The sequence below is a fragment of the Microcaecilia unicolor genome, chromosome 4 (assembly GCF_901765095.1).
Source record: "Microcaecilia unicolor chromosome 4, aMicUni1.1, whole genome shotgun sequence".
Lineage (NCBI taxonomy): Eukaryota > Metazoa > Chordata > Amphibia > Gymnophiona > Siphonopidae > Microcaecilia > Microcaecilia unicolor.
The window spans coordinates 142,397,040-142,424,917 of NC_044034.1; the positions used below are offsets into that span (position 1 = coordinate 142,397,040).

The 27,878-nt window shown below is 47.4% G+C and overlaps 1 protein-coding gene across 1 annotated transcript; it reads right to left on the minus strand.

The window, feature by feature from the left end:
* Nucleotides 1–158: 158 nt before the first annotated feature.
* On the minus strand, nucleotides 159–17,755 carry ARL14EP (ADP ribosylation factor like GTPase 14 effector protein). Its single transcript, XM_030200686.1, has 3 exons — nucleotides 17,640–17,755; nucleotides 7,471–7,601; nucleotides 159–1,603 (listed from the first exon to the last, which is right to left on the minus strand). Exons 1-3 carry the CDS (start codon nucleotides 17,709–17,711, stop codon nucleotides 1,375–1,377), a joined length of 432 nt encoding a protein of 143 aa, XP_030056546.1. The 5' UTR covers nucleotides 17,712–17,755; the 3' UTR covers nucleotides 159–1,374.
* Between the last annotated feature and the right edge of the window lie 10,123 nt (nucleotides 17,756–27,878).

Sequence of the window (27,878 nt, forward strand, 5' to 3'; positions counted from 1 at the left end):
TAAACAGAGTACATGTAAAACTTTACTGTTGCCAGCAGATGTCAGCCTAATATATAAAATGAAAAACTGCTGCAGACTTACATTCATCCTTCTTTTCCTTTCCCCATCCAGCTACAAGATTATCAGAGAGGTAAAAAAAAACAAAAACTGAGACTCACTTTTCACAAGTTCAGTTTCTTTATTTCTTGTTCCTATAATTTATGCACAATATTAGAGAAACTGCACTTAAATTAAAAATCCAAATAAAAACACCAAAGTTCATTAATCCTCTGTGACTTGAATGTCTGTACATTAGCATCCTTACTTTTTTCTCCAACACCAAATTCATCTCTGAAGGAAGCAGACCTGCTCATCTTCAGTACTACATCCAAATCCCCTAGAGACAGATGTTAAGTGAACATGAAGGGCTGTCCAGACAGTTAATAGTTATCACAGGGCCAAGATCAGATGTACACTTTTCTGATTATACCTCCCTTCCCCCACTCATTTTCAAATATAAAATGACACCAGCAGTATTTATGACAAGTTCTCACTCCCCACTCCAGCACTGAAAGCAGGCCAGCAAAACAGTCCCGCTGAAAGAAACACTAACCGAGTTCAGGTAAGTTGCCAACTTCCTGGGCCCCACCTTATCCAGATATCATTGGATTATATAGGAATATTGACCTAGCTTTTCTCCCCCCTTTGGAAGGGATCCCAGAGGAGGCTGTTACATCATTCCTACTTCTTAAATATTGACTTTTACAGCATGAGGTACAACTTTTTTGTTTGTTTGTTTTACAAAGAACTGGATGAGACTCAGGCCAACATAAGTAATGATGATCAGGATAAAGGAATATGGAATATGTTGGTTGATGCAGAAAGATAAATTAGGCACTCACTGAATGAGCTAAGAATAAAAGAGCACTGAATTCCTAAAATTTAAAAATAGTCTTGGGACACTGTAGACCTTTGCCATGGGTCTGCTTTCTAATGGGCTTTCTTAGGCTGGAGACCATACTCATCAAACTCTTGTTCAAACACCCAGTCTCACAATTCAGGATGGAGGAACTGATCTGGACTGCATTCAGGACCCCACCAGTCAGTCACTCACCCTAACGCAGGAAAAGAAGCCAGGTGGGGCCAAGCTTTTTCTAGCTTGGACATGAGTCCCATGTGAACCAGGGAAAGGTGATTCCAGTGACTATATTAGTCTCTTGATTACAATCTCTGTATAAATTATTTATATAATTATAAACTCTGCTTTAGTAAGAATAGAAGTTATAATAGCTTATTTCTATAACCTCTCTCTACTACTGCATGAAACACTGAACTTGACAGGTGTTGACTGAAGCAGGGAGGAAGGGCTGTTAAGAAGGTGCTCGCTGTTGCTCTTTATCCCACGTGCTTATTGCGAATGATTTCTCCTCCTTCTATTTCAATCTGTTCGTACAACCACTTGCGGTCACAGCGGCACTCCACTCCGCATTTGTTGGAGCCACAGTTAGGACAAGAGTAGAAGCAGCCCAAGCAGTCTTCATCCAGGCAGTCGCAAAGGTCCATCCCACTGTACAACAGCAGGCCCCGGTTATCATAGACTTTGCTTTTAGTGGGCAGGGTCTGCCTGGAAAATCAAAAGTGAGAGAAGTTATTTCCTGCGACTGTACAGTACTGCAGCCTTCTACCAACTATCATAAGCCAAGAAGATCTTGTTCTGAAACGTGTCACCAAGGCGGAGTGCTGAATGACTGGTTATATTTAGCACATTCTACAAAAAGGAATGCAAAGGGTGTGGACTATCAGTCTTCCACACTGCAGTGAAAAGGTTACTCCTACTGGTATGACCAAAGCTTATGTCCTCAGGGAGCTCAGGTGGCAAGAGAGGAATGTCCCCAGAATGTACAGGTTCTCTATCTCAGTCAATTCATGGCTGAAATCACACATTTACTCTTGAGCTAAGGTTTGAGCAGAAGCATTTGTGGCTCATGACGCTCTTTCTCCATAGAATGGAGGCAATTTTAGAAAAGACTAGCTGTCCCTGCTGGCATCGCTCAGCGATAGGTTAGTACTTTGTAACTGAGAAAGGTTTAGAAAACAAACAATTTAGTATCTGGATCCATGAGTGGCCCAAGAACTATGGGCTGTTTTAAATACATTCTACTTTAAGCAACCCTTAAACATTGACAGTGTTGAGGGGTGTGTGAAAATGGCTGAGTGGGGTGAACTGCTGAGAGTGTGAATGGGTATGTAAGAATGGGTCAGTGTGAGTGAGGGTGTGCTACTGAGTTACTACTACTACAAATCATTTCTATAGCGTTACTAGTTGTACGCAGCGCTTATTTTTGTACAGTTGAGGGGAGGTGTGAGAATGGGTGAATGTGAATGGGGGTGTGGTAATGAGGGGGTATGAATGTGTGAGTGGGGGTGTACTGCTGAAGGGTGAGTGTGAGAATGAATGTGAATGGGGGGGTGTACTGGTGAAGAGGGTTTGAGTGGGGGTTTTCTGCTGAGAGGTGTGTGAGAATGGGTGAGTGTGAGTGTTTTGCTGAGGGGTGTGTGAGAATAGGTGAATGTGAGTGGGGGTGTGTGAGAATGGCTGAGTGTGACTGAATCAATTTGTTTAGATAGATTTTCTTGATTGTTTCTTTCTATCTAGCATCCAATCAATTTGTTTAGGCTGATTTCTCGATTAGTTGTTTCTTTCAATCTAGCATCCAATCAATTTGTTTAGGCTGATTTCTCGATTAGTTGTTTCTTTCAATCTAGCAAACACAGCCTTCTTTTCAAGGGCATATTGAAATTCAGTTTCCCGCCCTTTCCGAGGAGCATTCCCCTGGTGGGGTAGTGAATTCATGTACACACAGACACTTCCCAACATGACCACAATACTTTTTCCCTACCCTGTTCCCAACAGTCTCTGAATCCTCCTTGTAATGAAATTGTTAAGGAAGAAGGTATTAGAGAATAAGAGAGGGACAGCTGCTGTCCATGTTTCTCCCTACCAGTCTCAAGAGTTCCAAGTAGTTTGTCGCTTAGCAACAGCAAGAAGAAACTTTCCGGCCTGCATTGATATTGATATTGTATATCTGGATTTTCAGAAGGCGTTTGACAAAGTGCCGCACGAAAGACTCCTGAAGAAATTGCAGAGTCATGGAATCGGAGGTAGGGTATTATTATGGATTAAAAACTGGTTGAAAGATAGGAAGCAGAGAGTAGGATTGCGTGGCCAGTATTCTCAGTGGAGGAGGGTAGTTAGTGGGGTCCCGCAGGGGTCTGTGCTGGGTCCGTTGCTTTTTAATGTATTTATAAATGACCTAGAGATGGGAATAACTAGTGAGGTAATTAAATTCGCCGATGACACAAAATTATTCAGGGTCGTCAAGTCGCAGGAGGAATGTGAACGATTACAGGAGGACCTTGCGAGACTGGGAGATTGGGCGTGCAAGTGGCAGATGAAGTTCAATGTTGACAAGTGCAAAGTGATGCATGTGGGTAAGAGGAACCCGAATTATAGCTACATCTTGCAAGGTTCCGCGTTAGGAGTTACGGATCAAGAAAGGGATCTGGGTGTCGTCGTCGATGATACGCTGAAACCTTCTGCTCAGTGTGCTGCTGCGGCTAGGAAAGCGAATAGAATGTTGGGTGTTATTAGGAAGGGTATGGAGTCCAGGTGTGCGGATGTTATAATGCCGTTGTATCGCTCCATGGTGCGACCGCACCTGGAGTATTGTGTTCAGTACTGGTCTCCGTATCTCAAAAAAGATATAGTAGAATTGGAAAAGGTACAGCGAAGGGCGACGAAAATGATAGTGGGGATGGGACGACTTTCCTATGAAGAGAGGCTGAGAAGGCTAGGGCTTTTTAGCTTGGAAAAGAGACGGCTGAGGGGAGATATGATAGAAGTGTATAAAATAATGAGTGGAATGGATCGGGTGGATGTGAAGCGACTGTTCACGCTATCCAAAAATACTAGGACTAGAGGGCATGAGTTGAAGCTACAGTGTGGTAAATTTAAAACGAATCGGAGAAAATTTTTCTTCACCCAACGTGTAATTAGACTCTGGAATTCGTTGCCGGAGAACGTGGTACGGGCGGTTAGCTTGACGGAGTTTAAAAAGGGGTTAGATAGATTCCTAAAGGACAAGTCCATAGACCGCTATTAAATGGACTTGGAAAAATTCCGCATTTTTAGGTATAACTTGTCTGGAATGTTTTTACGTTGGGGGAGCGTGCCAGGTGCCCTTGACCTGGATTGGCCACTGTCGGTGACAGGATGCTGGGCTAGATGGACCTTTGGTCTTTCCCAGTATGGCACTACTTATGTACTTATGTACTATGTACTTATTTAATGGATAGGGGTATTGATCCCCTTCTCCCGAGTGCCCCCGTGAACCGAATCGCCTCAAACTATATATTAACCTTGGCAACAGCAGGTACAGTCTGCACGCCAGGTTTGGTGTTCATAGCTCTTCGGGGGCCTGAGGAAACACACGTGTCTGCTTTATATATAGAGATAAGAGTTTCCATGGGAAACAGCTCATATGTGCGCCACATGTAGGCACTCGAATTTATCGGTGAAACAGAGGCAGTTATCACATATGTGCATATTTTATAACATACTTGGGTACACATACACACATTTGAATTGTTTTTCTGGATCATATACAGTTCTTAAAAATGGGCAACGGTCTTCAAGTTGACTGTCAACTTGTGGTGTTCCACAGGGGTCACCTTTCAATATTTTCTCAATCCCTTTAGGGAACTCTGAATATTTTTTCCACTAGGTTATGCAGATGATAAATTTGTATTATGTCCAGGGTCAGATACTTTAAGGGCCCCGTTTACTAAGCTGCACTAGAGGCAGCAGAAGTCTATTATTACAATCTGCTTTGCAATTTACATTAAAAGTGTAACAGAAGTAAATAAATATTTTTTTTCACTCAACAAATAGTTAAGCTCTGAAATTCTTTGCCAAAGGATGTAGTAATAGCAGTTAATATATCTGGGTTTAAAAAAGGTTTGGACAACTCCTATTGAGACAGACTGCTTGCCCCGGGGTTGGTAGCATGGAATGATGCTGCTAATTGGGTTTCTGCCGGATACTTGTGACCTGGATTGGCCACTGTTCGGAAAACAGGATACTGGGCTAGATTGTCTATTGCTCTGACTCAGTATGGCTACTCTTATGTTCTTAATACAATTTATACCAACTTCAGATCAGGTGTAAATTTGTGCATCAACATTTGCGTGCTACTGGGTTTGGAACAGGAATCTGGTTTATGAAGGCACACAGGAGTCTATATTAGGCTTAGAATAGGTGCTTTTTAGATTTCTCACATGAGCAATCTGTTACAAAATTATTCCCCCCCCTCCCCCACAAAAAAAAAAAAAAAACCACCACCACCACCAGCAGAAACGTTTAGTTCTTTTGGGGAAAAAAATGTTTTCACTGGACATTTGAGAACACCCTGAAAATGTAGGGATTATTTTGCAACAGATTGCAGTGTTTTCTATATCATTTACAGATTTGTATCTTAAAAGATCAGGGTCACAAGAGGAAGTTAATTAAGTTAACCACTGCCCTCTAAGATCGAATTCAACAATATTTTCACCTACTCAGACCATCAGTCTATTAATATTTGAACAAATTGATAAGACCCTGTGTTGTGATATCTGCTATTACCTTCCCTGCAGGCAACAGCTTCCTACATATCTAAGTGGCTGTAATAGTAGGAGAAAGGGCTGAACTTGACTCCACTATGGGGCTCATTTTCAAAGCACTTAGACTTTGTAAGTCTAAGTGCTTTGAAAGCACACCTCTATGTATCCTACGGCTCTCAATGCTTGGCGCTTATAATCCAGTGGCTCGCCTCCAACCACTTCTGGGCTGGTTTTGAATCATGCTACTTTCTTTAACACTGAAGATGCTCAGCACAAAGGTAAAAAGGCTCCCTTCTCCACACCTGCTCCCTGAAGACTGCTATGTTTGGAACTGCAAGTGGGAGGGGTGGGGGGGGTGCACAACTGAAGAAAAGCAGTCAAAATCTGGTTTCACTGCTAGTTTCTTTTACTACTACTACTTATCATTTCTATAGCGCTACTAGACGTACACAACACTGTAGAACATGAAGAGACAGTCCCTGCTCGACAGAGCTTACAATCTAATTAGGACAAACAGGACAAACAAGAGATAAGGGAATATTAAAGTGAGGATGATAAAATAAGGGTTCTGAACAAGTGAATAAGGGTTAGGAGTACAGAGCTGTACGGGAATGGGGTTCGCGGGAATCCCGCAGAACCTGCTGGGACGGAGGCAGTTCCTGCGGGGTTCCCGCGGAGATGGAAGCAGCTCTGCGGTCTTCTCGTAGAAGTGTAAGCTGCACCTGCACCAGCCTCTCATCTACCGAATACCAATTTCTTTGAGTGCTGTCGTCTCCTCCTCTTCTTCTTCCTTGCTTTAACAGCACAAATGTGGAAAGTCTTCCATTAAGGAGGTGGTAGAGTCACAAATGATGACGGAATTCAAAAAGGCGTGGGATGAACACAGAGTATCTCTAATTAGAAAATGGAAGTTATATAAAACCTAACCTTAAATGGCTGCATGTGTGTGGATGTGTCAAGTGACGCTTAGATGGCGACTCTGGCTGTGATGAACTAGGGCTGATACCTGGCAGACTTGTTTGGTCTGTGTCTCATACATGGCAATCTGGTTTAGGATGGGCTGGAAAGGGCTTAGACACCAACTTCAGTGGCTGGAACATGAGGACAGTGCAGGACAGACTTTTACAGTCTGTGTCCCACAAATGAGAAGATGAATAGACTGGAGTGGGCTTCAACGGCAACTCCAGTAGTTGGAACATAAGGATAGGGCCAGAAAGACTTCTGTGGTCTTTGTTCCAGAAACATGAAAGAAAGACCATAATCAAGTATATAATATCACACTCGTTGATTTAATGATGAATTGATCATGAGTGTGACTATTGGCAGAGTGGATGGACCGTTCAGGTCTATTTGCTGTCACTTACTATGTCACTATTAATCCTCTTTGCTATCAGGCTGGTGCACAGACCTCAGCTGTGACACAGGCACGAGAACCAGATGTCACCTGACCTACTGGCGCATGCATGTTGCGACCTCTCAGCAAACAGTGCAAGTGAATTGGAGACAAGTCTTACATGTGCGCACCAGAGTGTTCCAACTTCCGTTCCTTCCTTGCCTACAGTGTTGTGGCTCAAATCCAGAGAGAGACTGAGGGAGCTGACTGGAATTTTCTTTTATGTACCATTAAATTCTTACGGGGATGGGTGGGGATGGGTAAGATTTCTGTCCCAGTGCAACTCTCTAGTTAGGAGTTAAAAGCAGCATCAAAAAGATGGGATGTTTAAAACTTTACAGACCACGTCCCCAATCATAGCGACTGAAACTGCATACAACCAAGCTAATAAGCCCAGTGCACTAACACATCTAAGACTGTGTAGAAAGGTAGCTCACCTGTCTGAACTTGCAGGTGTGCTTTTCGTTTGCAGTCTTCTCTTTTCTCTTTTACTTGTTTCCGGTGTGAACTCAGTCTGACGTCCAGGATTAGCAAACTGTAAACACTTCAAGGCTTTAGCAGTTCTGCCCTAAGTAAAAGAAAGAGTTTTACAACTGGGATCTGCACAGTACAAATGAAAGAATAAATACTTCTAGGTACCAAATCTGCTTCCTGAAGTCACAATTTTCAAAATAATTCTGCTTTTTACATAACAATTCTGCTATTCGAGAACTAAAGTCAAGGCTTAAGTCACCTGCTCCTCTGGGCTTTCAGTCCAATCACATTATCTACTATCATCTAAAATGTTAATCAACAAAATGACCAACTCTGCCCAACATGGTTAGGGTTGGAACTGCAACCCTGTAGAGGTTTCTCCTCACCCCAGATAGCTTTCACACAACCACCCTTCCCCCCACCAACACATTTAGGAATCCTCAGGCTACCAACCTACTGGTTCTCAAAAAGGTCTACTGGAGGTACCCTATCTGTGTTGAGCTAAAAGATCTTGTACATAGGAGTGGGTCTGCTTAGTTACAGGTCCCTGACTTTCAAATACATTGCTACAAGGTAAAATTATGTATAATCATACCTGATAATTTTCTTTCCATTAATCATAGCTGATCAATCCATAGACTGGTGGGTTGTGTCCATCTACCAGCAGGTGGAGATAGAGAGCAAACTTTTGCCTCCCTATATGTGGTCATGTGCTGCCGGAAACTCCTCAGTATGTCGATATCAAAGCTCCATCCGCAGGACTCAGCACTTAGAGAATTACACCCACGAAGGGACACTCTGCCCAGCTCACCACCGCCGAAACGGGGGAGGGGAATTAACCCAGCTCATCCCCACACAAGTGGGGGAGGGGAATCCGTCCAGCTCATCCCCGCGGAGCGGGGGAGGGACACCACACCCGCCGATGCGGGGGGATCTGGCTTATCCTGCAACCGCAACCGCGGGAGGAGCTGACTGACCCTAACACCGCCGAAGCGGGAGGGGTACAAAGCTGCCCTACAGCCGCACGAAGCGGGAGGGAGTGCCGGCAGAATTTATGTCTCAATCCAGCCCCATAAAACGGAGGGGAGAGGAATGCAGCAGCTCACTGTAACACAAACTCGTCTCAACTCTTGAAGAATCCAAGTGAAAGAACTTGAACACGAAGTCTTTCTGAAATAACTGAAGACTAAACTTGAACCTGAAATGCAACCAGAATAAAAACAGAACAGATATCTGGGAGGGGCTATGGATTGATCAGCTATGATTAATGGAAAGAAAATTATCAGGTATGATTATACATAATTTTACCTTCCATATCATCAAGCTGATCAATCCATAGACTGGTGGGATGTACCGAAGCAGTACTCACCCAGGGCGGGACATTGAAATCCCTGACCTCAACACTGAAGCTCCAAACCGGGCCTCCGCCCGTGCAGCCACAGTCAAACGGTAATGCTTGGAGAATGTATGAGCCGAAGCCCAAGTTGCCGCCTTGCATATCTCTTCCAAGGAGACGGATCCGGCCTCTGCCATCGAGGCCGCCTGAGCTCTCGTGGAGTGAGCCTTCAGCTGGATAGGCGGCACCTTCCCCGCGGCCACATAAGCCGCTGCAATGGCTTCCTTGACCCATCTTGCCACTGTAGGCTTAGCAGCCTGCAGACCCTTACGAGGACCTGCAAACAGGACAAACAGATGATCCGATTTCCGGAAATCATTGGTCACTTCCAAGTATCTGAAGATGACTCGTCTCACATCCAGATAATTAAGAGCAGAGTACTCCTCTGGGTAGTCCTCCCTACGAAAGGAAGGGAGACAGAGCTGCTGATTCACATGGAAGCGAGAAACAATCTTGGGCAGGAAGGAAGGCACTGTGCGAATAGTCACTCCTGCCTCAGTGAACTGCAGAAAAGGCTCTCGACATGAGAGCGCCTGGAGCTCGGAAACTCTTCTGGCTGAAGTGATAGCCACCAAAAAGACTGCTTTCAATGTCAGGTCTTTCAGAGATGCCCTCGACAAGGGTTCAAAAGGCGGCTTCTGCAATGCTCTTAGCACCAGGTTGAGATTCCACGCAGGCACCACTGAGTGCAGAGGAGGGCGCAGGTGATTAACTCCCTTGAGAAAGCGCACCACATCTGGCTGCGAAGCCAGGGAAGCACCCTTCAGGCGGCCCCTGAAGCAAGCCAGAGCCGCTACCTGGACTTTAAGGGAACTGAGCGACAGGCCTTTCTCCAGACCTTCTTGCAGGAACGCCAACACTGAAGAAATTGGAGCAGTGAAGGGAGAAAGTGAGCCTGCTTCACACCATGCTGCAAAGATACGCCAAACCCTGGCGTAAGCAGTAGAAGTAGAGCGTTTCCTCGCTCTCAGCATAGTGGCGATGACCTTGTCTGAGAAGCCCTTCTTCCTCAGACGCTGCCGCTCAATAGCCAGGCCGTAAGACCAAAGGGAGAGGGATCCTCCATCACCACGGGACCCTGATGTAACCGGCCCTGCTCCACTGACAGCCGCAGAGGATCGTCGACTGAGAGCCTGATCAAGTCCGCATACCAGGGACGTCTGGGCCAATCCGGACCCACCAGGATTACCCTGCCGGGATGCTTTGCCACCCGGTCTAGCACCCTGCCCAACATGGGCCAGGGCGGGAACACATAGAGGAGCTCTTGTGTCGGCCACTGTTGGAGAAGAGCATCTACTCCCAGGGATCGAGGGTCCCGTCCTCTGCTGAAAAAGCGCGGCACTTGGCAATTGGCCGATGACGCCATCAGATCTAGGCTCGGCTGGCCCCAGCGCTTCGTGATGTCCAAGAACGCCTGAGCAGATAGTTGCCACTCTCCGGGCTCCAAGGTATGGCGACTGAGAAAGTCCGCCTTGACATTCATGACTCCGGCAATGTGGGCCGCTGAAAGCTGCTCCAGGTTCGCTTCCGCCCACTGGCAAAGACTCATAGCCTCCTTGGCTAGAGGGGCGCTCTTGGTACCTCCCTGGCGGTTGATATAGGCCACAGCCGTGGCATTGTCCGACAGGACCCGTACAGGCTACAACACCAGTACCGGGATGAACTCCAATAACACCAACCGAATGGCTCTGAGTTCCAGGAGGTTGATAGACCACTTGCCTCTGCAGGAGACTAGAGCCCCTGCGCTGTCCTTCCCAAGCAGTGGGCTCCCCAGCCCATCAAAGAGGCGTCTGTCGTGACGACAATCCACTCCGGGGTCACCAGAGGCAATCCTGCAGACAACTTGTCTGTCTGCGTCCACCAGCTCAGCGCCTTGCGCACTGCTGGGTCCACGGGAAGGCGCACAGCATAATCCTCCGACATCGGAGTCCAGCGCAGCAGCAGAGATAGCTGTAGTGGTCTCATATGAGCCCTGGCCCAGGGCACTACTTCCATCGTGGCCGTCATAGAGTCCAACAGCTGCACGTAGTCCCAAGCCCGAATAGGAGAGGCTACTAGGAACTAGTCCACCTGAGCCTGAAGCTTGACAATCCGATTGTCTGGCAGGAACACTCTGCCCACTTGGGTGTCGAATCGAACTCCCAGATACTCCAGGGACTGAGTCGGGCGCAGCTGGCTCTTCTTCCAGTTGATGATCCATCCCAGGGAGCTCACAAGAGCAACTACCCGGTCCATAGCTTTGCCGCACTCTGCATAAGAGGGGGCTCGGATCAACCAGTCGTCCAGATAAGGATGGACTTGTACTCCTTCCTTTAGCAGGAAGGCCGCTATGACCCCCATTACTTTGGAAAAGGTCCGCGGAGCAGTAGCCAACCCGAAAGGGAGGGCTCTGAACTGGAAGTGTCGTCTCAGGACTGTAAAACGCAGAAAGCGTTGGAGAGGAGGCCAGATGGGAATATGCAGGTACGCTTCCTTGATGTCCAAGGAAGCCAAGAACTCTCCTGCCTTCACTGCCGCTATAACAGAGCGGAGAGTCTCCATGCGAAAGTGCCTCACTTTCCAGGCCCGATTGACCCCTTTGAGGTCGAGGATAGGCCGGACAGAACCTCCTTTCTTTGGAACCACAAAGTAAATGGAGTAACGTCCCTTGCCAATCTGATTTTTTGGCACCGGAACGACCGCACCCAGGCGGATCAGGTTGTCCAAGGTCTGCTGCACTGCCACAGCTTGACCGGAGACTTGCAGGGAGAGAGTACAAACCCGTCTCTTAAGGGTTGGCAGAACTCTAGCTTGTAGCCGTCTCTGATGACTTCCAGCACCCACGCGTCTGAAGTTATAGTGGTCCACTCGCCCAGAAACGAGGACAGCCGTCCTCCAATCTGCACTGGGGCATGGACCAAGGCCCCGTCATTGGGTACGAGACCCTGGGGGAGGACCGGAGGGAGCACCTCCGGGACGGCGGTCTCTGCGAAATGAATGCTGCTTGGGGGAGAAATTCCTCTTGAAGGAAGAGGGGGCAGAGGAACCCGACTTGCCCGGGCGGTACCGACGGGCTTCCAGCAACCGTCCTCTGGAGGTACCGGGACGAGTACTAGCCCGAGCCCTGACCTCTGGTAATTTCTTGCCCTTAGACGTGCCGAGATCGGTCACGATTTTGTCCAGCTCGACCCCAAAGAGCAGCTTGCCTTTAAAAGGCAATCTAGCCAGGCGGGATTTAGAGGCGTGGTCAGCAGACCAATGTTTCAGCCAAAGCCACCGCCGCGCAGAGACTGTCTGAGCCATGCCTTTAGCTGAGGCTCTCAAGACATCATACAGCAAGTCTGCCAAATAGGCTAAGCCCGATTCCAGGGCCGGCCAATCAGCCCTCAAGGAAAGATCCGAGGGGGAAGCCCGCTGCACCATAGACAGGCACGCCCTGGCCACATAGGAGCCGCAAACTGAGGCCTGCAAACTTAAAGCAGCTGCCTCAAAGGACGACCTTAAGGCCGCCTCCAATCTTCTGTCTTAGGCGTCCTTTAGGGCCGTGCCACCTTCCACCGGCAACGCCGTTTTCTTAGTCACCGCAGTGATTAAAGAATCCACGGTAGGCCACAGATAGGCCTCACGTTGACTCACAGCCAAAGGATAGAGGCGGGACATAGCCCTAGCCACTTTAAGGCTCGTTTCCGGGACATCCCATTGAGCCGCAATTAAGGTGTGCATGGCATCATGCACGTGGAAGGATCTAGGCGGGCGCTTCGTCCCCAGCATAATGGCAGAGCCAACAGGGGCTGAGGGAGAGACGTCCTCCGGAGAGGAAATCTTCAAAGTGTCCATGGCCTGTAAAAACAGGTTGGGCAAATCCTCTGGGCTAAAAAGCCGCGCTGCAGAGGGGTCATCCGCTCCATCCGAGCGGGGATCTATCTCCTCCAAGGAATCCGCAAAGGACCGTTGGGAGACCTCAGACACGCTGCCCTCATCTACATCGGAGGAGACAAAGTCCTCCAAGGCCTGGAAATCAACCCGAGGGCGTTTACCTCTGGGAACCTCAACCTCTTTATCAGAAGAGGGAGCAGGGGCAGCGTTTTGCATGAGGAAAGCCTGATGCAGCAGCAAAACAAACTCGGGGGAGAAACCCCCCAGATTGTGCACTTCCGCAGCCTGGGCAACAGCCCTAGACGCACTCTCAACCGGCGCTCGCAATAGCGGGGGAGAGACATGCTGCGCATCCAAAATGGCGTCCGGCGCGAAACTCCGCTAAGGAGCCGCGCGGGAAGAACGGCGCTTAACTTTAGCCGCTTGTGCCGTCGCCCAAATTAAGGGCGTTCATGGCATTAATGTCTCCAACCTCAAGGGCGGCCCACGAAGAAGCCGTCCGAGCCGCGTGGCCGGCCAAGATGGCGGAGGCGAGGAGCGGGGGATGGGCGTTTATGGCGGGAAAAAACCGCCACGCCGGAGGAACGACCGGGACATTCATCGGTCACTAAACTGTCACCCATCAAGGGCGAATCAGGTTGTAAAACCCCCGCATCCCCTCTAGAAGCGCTCCAGCGATCCGGGGAGCGACCCTTTGCGCCCTCGCCCTCCGACGCCATATGCCACAAGGAGAAGAATCGGGGAACCCCCTGCCCGCTATAAAAAGGTAAAATTACCTGCTTGCCGCTCCGAGCTGTAACGAACTGGTGTCCCAGTGAGTAGCTGCAATGAACGTTTAAAGAAACGTCGAATTAAACGCCTTTAAAGACGTTTAAAATTTTTTTTTTTTTTTTTTTTAAACGGAGCCAGCGGGAGGGGGGAGAAAAGGAGGGACCTGGCACCACCAGGTTTGCACTTGCTCAAAAGAGCCCTCAACCCCAGGCCTCAACAAAACCTAAGGATTAGGCTTGGAGGCCTAGCCAGAGCTGCTGCTGTGTGTGACCACCACCTGCTGAGATAGAGAACATACTGGGGAGTTTCCGGCAGCACATGACCACATATAGGGAGGCAAAAGTTTGCTCTCTATCTCCACCTGCTGGTAGATGGACACAACCCACCAGTCTATGGATTGATCAGCTTGATGATATGGAAGTTCTCCATTTAATGGGCGATATTAAAAATGATTGTATAAAGGTGAAAGCTTGAGTTTTCACCAAAGAATATTCTACACTGAATAGTTTCATTTGGTATTTGTAATGTATTTTAATTTACAATTTTATGTAATGATACATATAGTTTGCTACATCTTAAGACTTTCTATGCTATTTCTGTTTTAACGGTAATTTGGTTAGAATTTGGCATCAGGCTAAGACACTGTGACAGTCGGCTCCTGCATTATGCACTTCATTCTCTGGTCTTTTAACTCCCATTTTTGATTTAGAATGCTTAAGCACAAGGGTTTTTCCCACCTGCTAGCCGCTGGTGCACTGCTATAGAACCTTAGAAGAACTTATGCGGTATCTTTTATTCGAGAAGTTCTGTCAAGAGTAGGAACGGTTCCGACTTGGACAACAAGACTTTGCTGAGCCTGTTAGGCTCCTTCAGTCTCTAGGATAATTGATGTGCAGCAACTGCATCAAAAGGAAGAAGCTGGAACTAGATCTGGAGTTGCAGGTAAGACTGCTCAATCGATGCCTAATATGGAGAATCAACATTGGCGTCTTCAGTTACATCTACACTGTTACTGGAAGGAGGAATCGACCAGTCCTGGGTACTGAGAGTGGGAAAACTGAAGACAATTTACCATCAGGAGAGCTTTAGTTTCTCTACAGCCTTTGGCGAAGCCGTAGTAATACCCTTGGTCAACTTTGTAAAGTTTTATCAGGTCTGTTCATCTTTTCTTATCATTTCATTCTCTTCGACTGTTAATTGCATGACCCTATATTGAACCTTCAGACCTTCATATGGTTTGGAACTGAAAAGATCTCAGGCTCTAGTAATTCAAGATAAGAATTTATTGAAGATAATTAAATTTGCTAGTATTCTCCAAAATTTTCAGTCAGGAAACATTTATTTGTATAGTCACTACTTTTCCTGAATGACTGCATCCTTTGGTTTGAGGATGTTATCATTCCAATGCTGTAAAGGTTTTGATGAAAATCTGAACCACTACTTGATTTTCTAATATCTGTTGCCCTTAAACTCATTGTTAATCATTGGAAGGGTAACTCACCTCTTTCTTTCTACATGTGGTGGAATTGGGTTATAAGAAATATGAAAATAATTTAAGATGTACTTTCCAGAAATCTCATAAACTGTATTTGGAAAACTTTAGATAATTATTTATCTAGTACATAATTACAAAGGTCAGTCACTTTGTTATCTGACAATATTTATAATTTGATCCTGGATATTCTCATTGTACTCGTGCTTTCTGTGTAGTACTTGTACTGTTTTTGTTAATGTTATATACATTTGTGACTTGTTTATACATGAATTTAACTATGTTTTTGTAGTTTCAATTATACTCAATAAAATGTTTCAAAAAAAAAAAAAAAAAAGAAAATCCGAACCACTAAATTACATCAATGATCTTCAACATTTGCGTTAATTCTGATATTTGGTATTGAGAAGCCAAATGTTTTATAATGTTTCTATCATTGGGGTTTTAATCTTTGAGCTTTTCAGTTCTATGGATGATTTTCAAGTATATAAATATTTACTGTATATGTGATTACTGTTTTTAGATTACATGGCCCCTGCCTCAGGCAATACTACTAAACACAGGTTCAGTTTGACTCTTTGTGCCTGTAACACTTGAGGTTGAGTGGAATTCACCTTGTATTTGCTTCCCTTTGGAATTGTTAAAAATGTTCTAAGAACATCATGTTCTTTCATCTTTGCCTAATTGTTAAGCCAGCTCTGGTTTTTCTCCAGTATTTCATTTGAATCTTTTTAGACCATCACTATGCTGCCTCAACCACATCCTCTGGAAACAGATAAGCCAAACTGGCATAACACGCGTATCTGGGTCCCTTCTCCAGCTCACACACCTAAAGGTGCTTGTCACACACACTGGTGGGTGCTCCCCATCTTCGCAGATTAGCAGGTCTCTTGCACTCTCTGATTCTGCCCCACTGCCCAGCCCGGCATCTCATTCCCCCCTCCCACAGCAGCCCGCAAACCTTCCTAGCTGCCAGTGGAGGCCATGCTGCCTTCAGCCGGTAAAGGCTCACTTTCCTCTGCCACGTCCCTCCTTCTCTGATGCAACAGGAGGGGGGTTGTAGGAGGAAGAGAATGTAGAGGGATAAGGACAGTGCGGGGCAATGCTGGACAAAGAGACAGGGATATGGACACAAACGGGAGACAATCAACAGGGCAAAAGTAAGAATTCAGAGAGGGAAAATGCTCAACATAGCAGGAGGGAAGTAGCAGGGAAAACAACAGGAGATACTGGACAGGGTAGACAGGGAGAAGGAAAGGAAATGGAATGGGACTTGATATACCGCCTTTCTGTGGTTACAATCAAAGCGGTTTGCATATTATATACAGGTACGAAGATGAATAATGGACTTAGAAGAAATGCCAAATGCAACACTTATGTACTTAGATAGATTGGCAAGAGTTACAAGACAGAGGAAAGCAGAAACCAGAGGCTATGAGCAACACAATTAGAAAAATGAAATGACCAGGCAACCAAAGTAGAAAAAGGAATTTTATTTTTGATTTATTGATTACATCTGTTTTTGGAATGTGCATATACTAGTACTGGTTTAAGACATGGTTAGGGCCTGTGAGTGAAATCTCACTCATTGACAAATCTCCAGCTTTAAGATGGTGTCTCTGTGAAAACAGATCCCACTTCTTAATTACATACTGCATTAAAATAAATAAACAGTGATTTGTTTGGCATGGGCTGGACATTAATTTCTTGAAGCTTGACTTTTGTTTCTGTGTTGGCAGGTTAAACAGCAATTCCTCCCCACTGGGATTTTACAAAGTTCCACCATATCCCCTCCATCCTCTTTCCTGCAAGCAGAAAAGCGCAGTTTACCACCTCCAGAAACGGCCGGGTTCTATCCTCTTTATCACTTTTGTTACCTTTCTCCGCAGCCCTCATTGGCCGATCCACAAAACTCATGCCGTGCAATAAATGTGTGGCATTTTTACAACCCTGAGCTCATATTCCACTTTGTTGTAACGCATTTCTACATTTTTATAGAAGATGATGGCTCACTTTAAAAAATTGGACATTAACTAGTGCCTTCCTGACTGTGGACATGTAGCCTCGACGCCTCGCTCCTACCAATTTATAAGGCGTGCAGAATAAACAAACCTTCCACTAGTGGGCGCTCTTTACAGCCTCTCCGACTCCGCGCGGATACAACACTGCCAGCAACGGAACGCGGCAGCATGGCAAGAAGAGGCTGCATTGTGTGGGTCTGACCGGAGTTTATCATCACCCTTTACAGTTAGCTTCCATTTCTCGCCTGGGTTTAGCAACAGCTTAAATTAACCACGTTGACCTAAATCCCAGACGCACAGCGCTATCTGCAACCACACGAGACTGCGCACGGCGCATGTGCGCTTAAACAATCAAATTCTACTATGGAACGCAGGCCCTCAATCTGACCAATTGCCGTTGTCCGTTCCCACAGTCTAACGTGTGCACGTAAGAAAGGGCAAGCACTCAGCCGCAAAATGTGAACTGCGCAGACGCGGACGACGGCACCTTTAAACCTTTTACACCTCCTATCGTGTTGAAGCTTGAGGGTGACGATGCTGCAAAAAAAAAGGGCACTCTGTGTGAGCGTCCGCTCCCCAGAACGAGCACGGACTCACCTTGTTATGGTTCTTTTTCCGACTCTGCAGGCCACTACCGCCGACGGAGTTCGGATCGCGCATAGCCGCCATGAAGGGGCTCGCACCGGCGCCTGCGCGCTGCAGTGTTTGACGTACTCTTACGTCATAGGCCACGAAGACAGGAAGCCGTGAGGCGAGCCGTTTCCGGGTTACAGCCCCAGTCCCGCCTCTTCCGTTTTCAAGCAGAGTAGAGGATCAAGGAGGTTTAATAGACAGGAGTGGAAGTGAGTTTATGTAGTCCACTGTAAGTAAGGAAGCCTATTTGGTTAATCTCTGTTTCCACTCCCCAGCGCAGACGTCATTAGTGGTACACTCAAAACTAAGCAAGCAAACCTATGAGCTGCTGCATTCACGTTGTCGTTCTTTATTGCTGGTTCATCTGTAACAAGTCTAAAGCTGTTTCAATTGGATAGGCGGTGCCTTAAAAGGTGGAGGACAAAAGATTTTTTTTTTATTGGACAGCTTTTTAATTTGTTTGAAAACTTCTCATATAGATATTACTACTACTACTTATCATTTCTAAAGCGCTACTAGATGTATGCAGCGCTGTACACTTGAACATGAAGAGACAGTCCCTGCTCGACAGAGCTTACAATCTAATTAGGACAGACAAACAGGCCAAACAAGAGATAAGGGAATATTAAAGTGAGGATGATAAAATAAGGGTGGTGGGCTTTTAGCTTAGATATGAAGACGCGGCCAGAGATGGAGCTTGATGTACCGGCTCAGGAAGTCTATTCCAGGCATATGGTGCAGTAAGATAAAAGGAACGGAGTCTAGAGTTAGCAGTGGAGGAGAAGGATGCAGATAAGAGAGATTTACCCAGTGAACGGAGTTCCCGGGGAGGAATATACGGAGATATGAGAGTGGAGAGGTACTGAGGAGCTACAGAGTGAATGCATTTATAGGTCAATAAGAGGAGTTTGAACTGTGTGCGGAAACAGATAGGAAGCCAGTGAAGTGACTTGAGGAGAGGGCTAATATGAGCATAACGACCCTGGCGGAATATTAGTCGTGCAGCAGAATTTTGAACAGATTGATGGCTAAGTGGGAGACCTGTGAGAAGCAAGTTGCAATAGTCTAAGCGAGAGGTGATGAGTGTGGATAAGGGTTCTGGTAGTGTGCTCAGAAAGGAAAGGGTGAATTTTGGTGATATTATAGAGAAAGAAACGACAGGTTTTAGCAGTCTGCTGAATATGTGCAGAGGAGAGGGAGGAGTCGAAGATGACCCCAAGGTTACGAGCTGATGAGACAGGAAGGATGAGAGTGTTATCCACAGAAATAGAGAATGGGGGAGGAGGAGTGGTTAGTTTAGGGGGAAAGATAAGAAGCTCAGTCTTGGTCATGTTTAGTTTCAGATGGCGCTGAGACATCCAGGCAGCAATGTCCTAAATATCAGGAAATAACAATTGAACATCACTAAAACAGCTTAAAAATTATTATAGCTGGCAGAAACAGCAATTTTAAACTCTGTATTTTGTGCTCATTTTTCTACACTAATAAATAAATAGACTGTATACAATACAGATAGCCAAATTTCATTAAGGATATCCTGTTTCCTGATAAGTTCATCTTAACTGTTGTTGTAATCTGCCTTGGGAAGCCTGGTGTTATAAAGATGATGGAATATATTGGAAATCAAATGGAAGTAGAATTAAACTCTCTTTTCATTGGGGCAGATGTAATCACATCTTCATCTGTTTTGTAGAAGTTTACCTTTTAGATCCACAAATGGATTATTCTGTTTGAACATGTTGCAGGGGCAAGTGGTTTTATAAGTCAAAATAAAAATACATATTTTGTATCATACAGATCTCTTCTGTTTAAACATAAATGGGCTATAAGCCCCTAATGCAGTCCATTGGTTTTCTTATATTTTGTTCTTGTGATAAGTTATACAGTTCCAAAACTGAAAAGTCTTATTTCTATCTAGTTGATAATAAAAGGAGCTCATTGTGAACACTATCCACCCTAAAAGGTTGTTTTGTGGCTGTACATGAAGAATTGCGATATTGAATAAATAAGTGTTTCCATATCATCAAGCTGATCAATCCATAGACTGGTGGGTTGTGTCCATCTACCAGCAGGTGGAGATAGAGAGCAATCCTTTTGCCTCCCTATATGTGGTCATGTGCTGCCGGAAACTCCTCAGTATGTTCTCTATCTCAGCAGGTGGTGGTCACACACAGCAGCAGCTCTGGCTAGGCCTCCAAGCCTAATTTTTAGGTTTTGTTGAGTGCCTGGGGTTGAGGGCTCTTCTTGAACAAGTGCAAACCTGGTGGCGCCAGGTCCCTCCTTTTCTCTCCCCTCCAGCTGGCTCCGTTGAAAAAAAAAAAAAAAAAATTTTGAACGTCCTTAAAGGCGTTTATTTCAACGTTTATTTAAACGTTTATTGCAGCTACTCACTGGGACACCAGGTCGTTACAGCTCGGAGCGGAAAGCAGGTAATTTTTACCTTTTTATAGCGGGCAGGGGGTTCCCCGATTGATCTCCACGTGGCATATGGCGTCGGAGGGCGAGGGCGCAAAGAGTCGCTCCCCGGATCGCTTAGGCGCTTCTAGAGGGGATGCGGGGGTCTTAAAGTCTGACTCGCCCTTGTTGGGTGACAGTTTCGTGACCGATGAGTGTCCCGGTCCTTCCTCCGGTGTGGCGGTTTTTCCCGCCATAAACGCCCATCCCCCGCTGCTCGCCTCCGCCATCTTGGCTGGCCACGCGGCTCGGACGGCTTCTTCGTGGGCCGCCCTTGAGGGAGACATTAATGCCATGGACGCCCTTAATTTGGGCGACGGCACCAAAGCGGCTAAAGTTAAGCGCCGTTTTTCCCGCGCGGCTCCTTCGCGGAGTGTCGCGCCGGACGCCATTTTGGATGCGCAGCATGTCTCTCCCCCGCTCTTGCGAGTGCCGGTTGAGGGTGCGTCTAGGGCTGTAGCCCAGGCTGCGGAAGTGCACAGTCTGGGGGGTTTCTCCCCCGAGTTTGTTTTGCTGCTGCATCAGGCCTTCCTTATGCAAAACGCTGCCCCTGCTCCCTCGTTTGATAAAGAGGTTGAGGTCCCCGGAGGTAAACGCCCTCGGGTTGATTCCCAGGCCTTGGAGGACCTTGTCTCCTCCGATGTAGATGAGGGCAGCGTATCTGAGTTCTCCCAACGGTCCTTTGCGGATTCCTTGGAGGAGACGGATCCCCGCTCGGTTGGAGCGGATGACCCCTCTGCAGCGCGGCTTTTTAGCTCAGAGGATTTGCCCAACCTGTTAGTGCAGGCCATGGGCATTTTGAAGATTTCCTCTCCGGAGGACGTCTCTCCCTCAGCCCCTGTTGGCTCTGCCATTATGCTGGGGACGAAACGCCCGCCTAGAACCTTCCACGTGCATGATGCCATGCACACCCTAATTTCGGCTCAATGGGATGTCCCGGAAGCGAGCCTCAAAGCGGCTAGGGCTATGTCCCGCCTCTATCCTTTGCCTGAAAGTGAACGTGAGGCCTATCTGTGGCCTACCGTGGATTCTTTAATCACTGCGGTGACTAAGAAAACGGCTTTGCCAGTGGAAGGTGGCACGGCCCTAAAGGACGCCCAAGACAGAAGATTGGAGGCGGCCTTAAGGTCGTCCTTTGAGGCGGCTGCTTTAAGTTTGCAGGCCTCGGTTTGCGGTTCCTATGTGGCCAGGGCGTGCCTGACTATGGTGCAGCGGGCTTCCCCCTCGGATCATTCCTTGAGGGCTGATTGGCCGGCCCTGGAATCGGGCTTAGCCTATTTGGCAGACTTGCTGTATGATGTCTTGAGAGCCTCAGCTAAAGGCATGGCTCAGACAGTCTCTGCGCGGCGGTGGCTTTGGCTGAAACATTGGTCTGCTGACCACGCCTCTAAATCCCGCCTGGCTAGATTGCCTTTTAAAGGCAAGCTGCTCTTTGGGGTCGAGCTGGACAAAATCGTGACCGATCTCGGCACGTCTAAGGGCAAGAAGTTACCAGAGGTCAGGGCTCGGGCTAGTACTCGTTCCGGTACCTCCAGAGGACGGTTTCAGGAAGCCCGTCGGTACCGCCCGGGCAGGTCGGGCTCCTCTGCCCCCTCTTCCTTCAAGAGGACTTTCTCCCCCAAGCAGCATTCCTTTCGCAGAGACCGCCGTCCAGGAGGTGCTCCCTCCGGTCCTCCCCCAGGGTCTCATACCCAATGACGGGGCCTTGGTCCACGCCCCAGTGCAGATTGGAGGACGGCTGTCCTCGTTTCTGGGCGAGTGGACCACAATAACTTCAGACGCTTGGGTGCTGGAAGTCATCAGAGACGGCTACAAGCTAGAGTTCTGCCGACCCTTAAGAGACGGGTTTGTACTCTCTCCCTGCAAGTCTCCGGTCAAAGCTGTGGCAGTGCAGCAGACCTTGGACAACCTGATCCGCCTGGGTGCGGTCGTTCCGGTGCCAGAAAATCAGATTGGCAAGGGACGTTACTCCATTTACTTTGTGGTACCAAAGAAAGGAGGTTCTGTCCGGCCTATCCTCGACCTCAAAGGGGTCAATCGGGCCTTGAAAGTGCGGCACTTTCGCATGGAGACTCTCCGCTCTGTTATAGCGGCAGTGAAGGCAGGAGAGTTCTTGGCTTCCTTGGACATCAAGGAAGCGTACCTGCATATTCCCATCTGTCCTCCTCATCAACGCTTCCTGCGTTTTGCAGTCCTGGGACGACACTTCCAGTTCAGAGCCCTCCCTTTCGGGTTGGCTACTGCTCCGCGGACCTTTTCCAAAGTAATGGTGGTCATCGCGGCCTTCCTGCGAAAGGAAGGAGTACAAGTCCATCCTTATCTGGACGACTGGTTGATCCGAGCCCCCTCTTATGCAGAGTGCGGCAAAGCTGTGAACCGGGTGGTTGCTCTTTTGAGCTCCCTGGGGTGGATCATCAACTGGGAGAAGAGCCAGCTGCGCCCGACTCAGTCCCTGGAGTATCTGGGAGTTCGATTCGACACCCAAGTGGGCAGAGTGTTCCTGCCAGACAATCGGATTGTCAAACTTCAGGCTCAGGTGGACCAGTTCCGAGTAGCCTCTCCTCTTCGGGCTTGGGACTATGTGCAGCTGTTGGGCTCTATGACGGCCACGATGGAAGTAGTGCCCTGGGCCAGGGCTCATATGAGACCACTTCAACACTCTCTGTTGCAGCGCTAGACTCCGATGTCGGAGGATTATGCTGTGCGCCTTCCCTTGGACCCAGCAGTGCGCAAGGCGCTGAGCTGGTGGCTGCAGACAGACAAGTTGTCTGCAGGAATGCCTCTGGTGACCCCAGAGTGGATTGTCGTCACGACGGACGCCTCTTTGACGGGCTGGGGAGCCCACTGCTTGGGAAGGACAGCGCAGGGGCTCTGGTCTCCTGCAGAGGCAAAGTGGTCTATCAACCTCCTGGAACTCAGAGCCATTCGGTTGGCGCTTTTGGAGTTCATCCCGGTACTGGCGTTGAAGCCAGTACGGGTCCTGTCGGACAATGCCACTGCTGTGGCCTATGTCAACCGCCAGGGAGGTACCAAGAGCGCCCCTCTAGCCAAGGAGGCCATGAATCTATGCCAGTGGGCGGAAGCGAACCTGGAACAGCTGTCAGCAGCCCACATTGCTGGAGTCATGAATGTCAAGGCGGACTTTCTCAGTCGCCATACCTTGGAGCCCGGAGAGTGGCAGCTATCTGCTCAGGCGTTCTTGGACATCACGAAGCGCTGGGGCCGGCCGAGCCTAGATCTGATGGCGTCATCGGCCAATTGCCAAGTGCCGCGCTTTTTCAGCAGAGGACGGGACCCTCGATCCCTGTGGCCGACACAAGAGCTTCTCTATGTGTTCCCGCCCTGGCCCATGTTGGGCAGGGTGCTAGACCGGGTGGCAAAGCATCCGGGCCGGATAATCCTGGTGGGTCCGGATTGGCCCAGACGTCCCTGGTATGCGGACTTGATCAGGCTCTCAGTCGACGATCCTCTGCGACTGCCTGTGGAGCAGGGCCTGTTACATCAGGGTCCCGTGGTGATGGAGGATCCCTCCCCCTTTGGTCTTACGGCCTGGCTATTGAGCGGCAGCGTCTGAGAAAGAAGGGCTTCTCAGACAAGGTCATCGCCACTATGCTAAGAGCGAGGAAGCGCTCTACTTCTACTGCTTACGCCAGGGTTTGGCGTACCTTTGCAGCGTGGTGTGAAGCAGGCTCACTTTCTCCCTTCACTGCTCCAATTTCTTCAGTGTTGGCGTTCCTGCAAGAAGGTCTGGAGAAAGGCCTGTCGCTCAGTTCCCTTAAAGTCCAGGTAGCGGCTCTGACTTGCTTCCGGGGCCGCCTGAAGGGTGTTTCCCTGGCTTCACAGCCAGATGTGGTGCGCTCTCTCAAGGGAGTTAATCACCTGCGCCCTCCTCTGCACTCTGTGGTGCCTGCATGGAATCTCAATCTGGTGCTAAGAGCATTGCAGAAGCCGCCTTTTGAACCCTTGTCGAGGGCATCTCTGAAAGACCTGACGTTGAAAGCAGTCTTTTTGGTGGCTATCACTTCAGCCAGAAGAGTTTCCGAGCTCCAGGCGCTCTCATGTCGAGAGCCTTTTCTGCAGTTCACTGAGGCAGGAGTGACTATTCGCACAGTGCCTTCCTTCCTGCCCAAGATTGTTTCTCGCTTCCATGTGAATCAGCAGCTCTGTCTCCCTTCCTTTCGTAGGGAGGACTACCCAGAGGAATACTCTGCTCTCAAATGTCTGGATGTGAGACGAGTCATCATCAGATACTTGGAAGTGACCAATGATTTCCGGAAATTGGATCATCTGTTTGTCCTGTTTGCAGGTCCTCGTAGGGGTCTGCAGGCCGCTAAGCCTACAGTGGCAAGATGGGTCAAGGAAGCCATTGCAGCGGCTTATGTGGCCGCGGGGAAGGTGCCGCCTATCCAGCTGAAGGCTCACTCCACAAGAGCTCAGGCGGCCTCGATGGCAGAGGCCGGTTCCGTCTCCTTGGAAGAGATACTGTATGCAAGGCGGCAACTTGGGCTTCGGCCCATACATTCTCCAAGCATTACCGCTTGACTGTGGCTGCTCGGGCGGAGGCCCGGTTTGGAGCTTCAGTGGTGGTCTAGTGGCCTCTTCGAGGCAGGAAAGAGCCCCCCTCTTTTCTGCCCCTGTGCGGCTGCAGACCTCCTGCTCCTGGCGCCGCTTCAAAATGGCTGCTGAGAGTTCAAGTGGCTTCCTTGAAAGACTTCCGCAGAAGGGATGCAATATAAGAACAAGAATATTATAATGCCTCTGTATCGCTCCATGGTGCAACCACACCTTGAGTACTCTGTATAATTCTGGTCGCCATATCTTAAAAAAGATATAGCAAAATTAGAAAAGGTTAAAAAAAGAATGATCAAAACAGGGCCACCAAGAGGGATGGGGGCAAAATTGGGGCCCAGGCCCGGCGCTGTCAAGCTTCTTCTTGCTTCCAGGTCTGTCCTTCCCTGCTCCTGTGTGCCGCCCAGGACCCAGATGATTGCATTAGCGTGATATCATCCGGGTCCTGACTCCTGGCACGGTGCTGGGCCCGAGCCCGGGCCTCCCCCTCCCCTTGGAGGCAAAGAGAACAGTAAGGGGGTGGGAGTGGCAGTGTGAATGGGAGGCGGGTGGCTTGCGGCAGTCCAGTTCTGGCTATGTCTCTTGGTGGCCCTGGATCAAAATGATTAAGAGGATGCACTCCTTTCGTATGAGGAATGGCTTAAGAGGTTAGAATTCAGCTTGAAAAAGAGATGGCTGGGGAAGGGGGATATGATACAAAATACTTACAGTGGTGTAGAATGGATAAATGTAAATCGATTTTTTACTCTTTCAAAAGTAAAGTGATGTGGTAGCCGTGTTAGTCCACTTTTAAAGGTAATAAATAGAAATGACAAAACATAGAAAAGAAAATAAGATGATACCTTTTTTTATTGGACTAACTTAATACATTTTAAAATTAGCTTTTGAAGGTAACCCTTCCTCAGATCAGAAATAAGCAAATGTTGGCAAACAGTATATATAAGTGAAATACAAAGGTATTTCAATGACAGTCTCACAGGAAGAGGGTGAGGTGGGTTAGGTAAGAAACAGGGGGAACTGGGTGGATAAGAGACAGGGAGAGATGGATGGTAAATAAGAGGGTGACAAAGCAGTAGAATGTTATGGTTTATAATGGGCTAGAAAACCCAGATCTTTTCTATGTTTTGTTTTATTTTTATTTATTACTCTTTCAAAAAGTACAAAGACTAGGGGGCATTCGAGGAAGTTACATGGTACTACTTTAAAAACAAACTGGAGGAAATATTTTTTCACTCATCAAATAGTTAAGCTCTGGAACTCGTTGCCAGAGTATGTGGTATCAGTGGTTACTATATCTGGGTTTAAAAAAAGGTTTGGACAAGTTCCTGGAGGAAAAGTCCACTAGTTGTCCCTGGGATTAGTAAGATGAATCTTGCTACTTTTTGGAATTCTGTCAGGTACTTGTAACTTAAATTGGTCACTACTGATCTAGAGGACCATTGGTCTGACCCAGTATGGCTGTTCTTATTTAGGATAAATTCATCTTTATTTACACAAGGGAAATATATTTTGAAGAAATACATTGCTAGAGTGCAGTGGTTTTTATTGTCATTTACATAGGTGTCAAAAGACTTTAGGTTAAATAGCAGTCTGAGTCTCAAAAACTTCTGTAAGCCATGGTTTAAGAGCATAGCTCATTTCTGTGAGCTTTGAGGTACTAGTAAACTGGGTAATGCAAACATTGCGGTTTCTGTTGGTCATAGAGGAGGAAATGATCAGATGCTGGTTCCTGCCTGAGCCAGGTCAGCTATATTCCTTTCTAGGATGCACCTCTTCATGCTTCTTTGTGTTTCTAACTAAAATGTCTCACACCACTCTTTAAAGACTCTTACTGCAGAGAGATTGGAGTCCATCTGTTGTTCGCTGTGTGACTCCTGTGCCCAGATATATCATGGGAAGAAAACACCCAAGCATGCTTGAGTCTGAAGACCGTGCTGTCATGTTCAGACAACATTTGAAGACTGTCCATACTTTAGTCTTAGTTGTGCCTGCATTGGTGAGTAGCTAAGAAAGGAATTAAATCAGATAGTTTGAACAACTAAACCCCAAATTAACCCATAAAAATGCAGGAAACACCATCACTGTGCAACACAAGTTATGATTGAAAGGAGAAGAGCATGTACTTGGCTTATCTTCTACAGGAAAATAATAGCACTTTTCATAATGTTGACCCCATACAAAGAAAATTAGTAATGTAAGCCAGGTCAATGACACGGTCGTTTCCACTTAGAAGTGCCAAAAGTCCATTTCAAGGTTTGCATTTTGGAATCAGGGCAATAGATTTGCTCTGAGCCTCATTCTGCCCTCTCTCCCACCCCTGGTCTGGCACTGCACCTCTCCTCTTCTGCCATTCTGTTGCATACCCTGCAGTCTGATGATTATTTTTGGACTTTTTCAGTACTTTTTGCTCCACTGAAACTGTTTATAGTGTGGTGTTTGGTTATAAAAAGTGTTGTTCTGATGAACTTAAATGAATTACAAATGAAAGGAATAAAATAATTCACAGCTGCATCAGATGAAGCCAGCAATTGCATTTTTGTTTATCCTCTGTGGAAGAAGCTGGATGATAAGGCTCTTTCTGCGCTGAAATTCAATCAGGCATTTCTAGCCTTGAAAGTCCTGCTCCCTGCTAGTCTTTGTGGCCCTGGACTTCTAAAATTTCATCAACATTTCACTCTTTAAATCCCCCTAGCTATAATTTATCTAGTGCAGCAAATAAGGTGATATTTTAAAAGGTTAGACACAGCAGACAGGATGTCCTCTATACACAGCAATGACACATATTGGCGTGATTCTGATCTGCATCAGAGTTCACTGCTGGGGCAGACGGGTATATGTGGTTGATAGCTACCCAGTGGTGTATTCTCATGTGAAAATGAAGCGTCTCTTTCTGATGCCCCATAATTCCTTGTGATATCATAACACAGCCATAATATAATCAAGAAAAAATTCCCACTATAATATATTCCTATATAACTGGAGGAAAAGACCTCAGATACCTCAAGACACTTAAAAATTATGACGGGCAAAGGACTTCCAAGTGAGAATAGGGATGTCCAGAATCAGAACGTCCCAAACATACTTCCATCTCACATGTATTTTCGAACAGGATAAAGCTTTTTTGAAAATATGTGCGATGGATATCCATGCGCTGCGAATGTCCAATGTGAACATTCATTT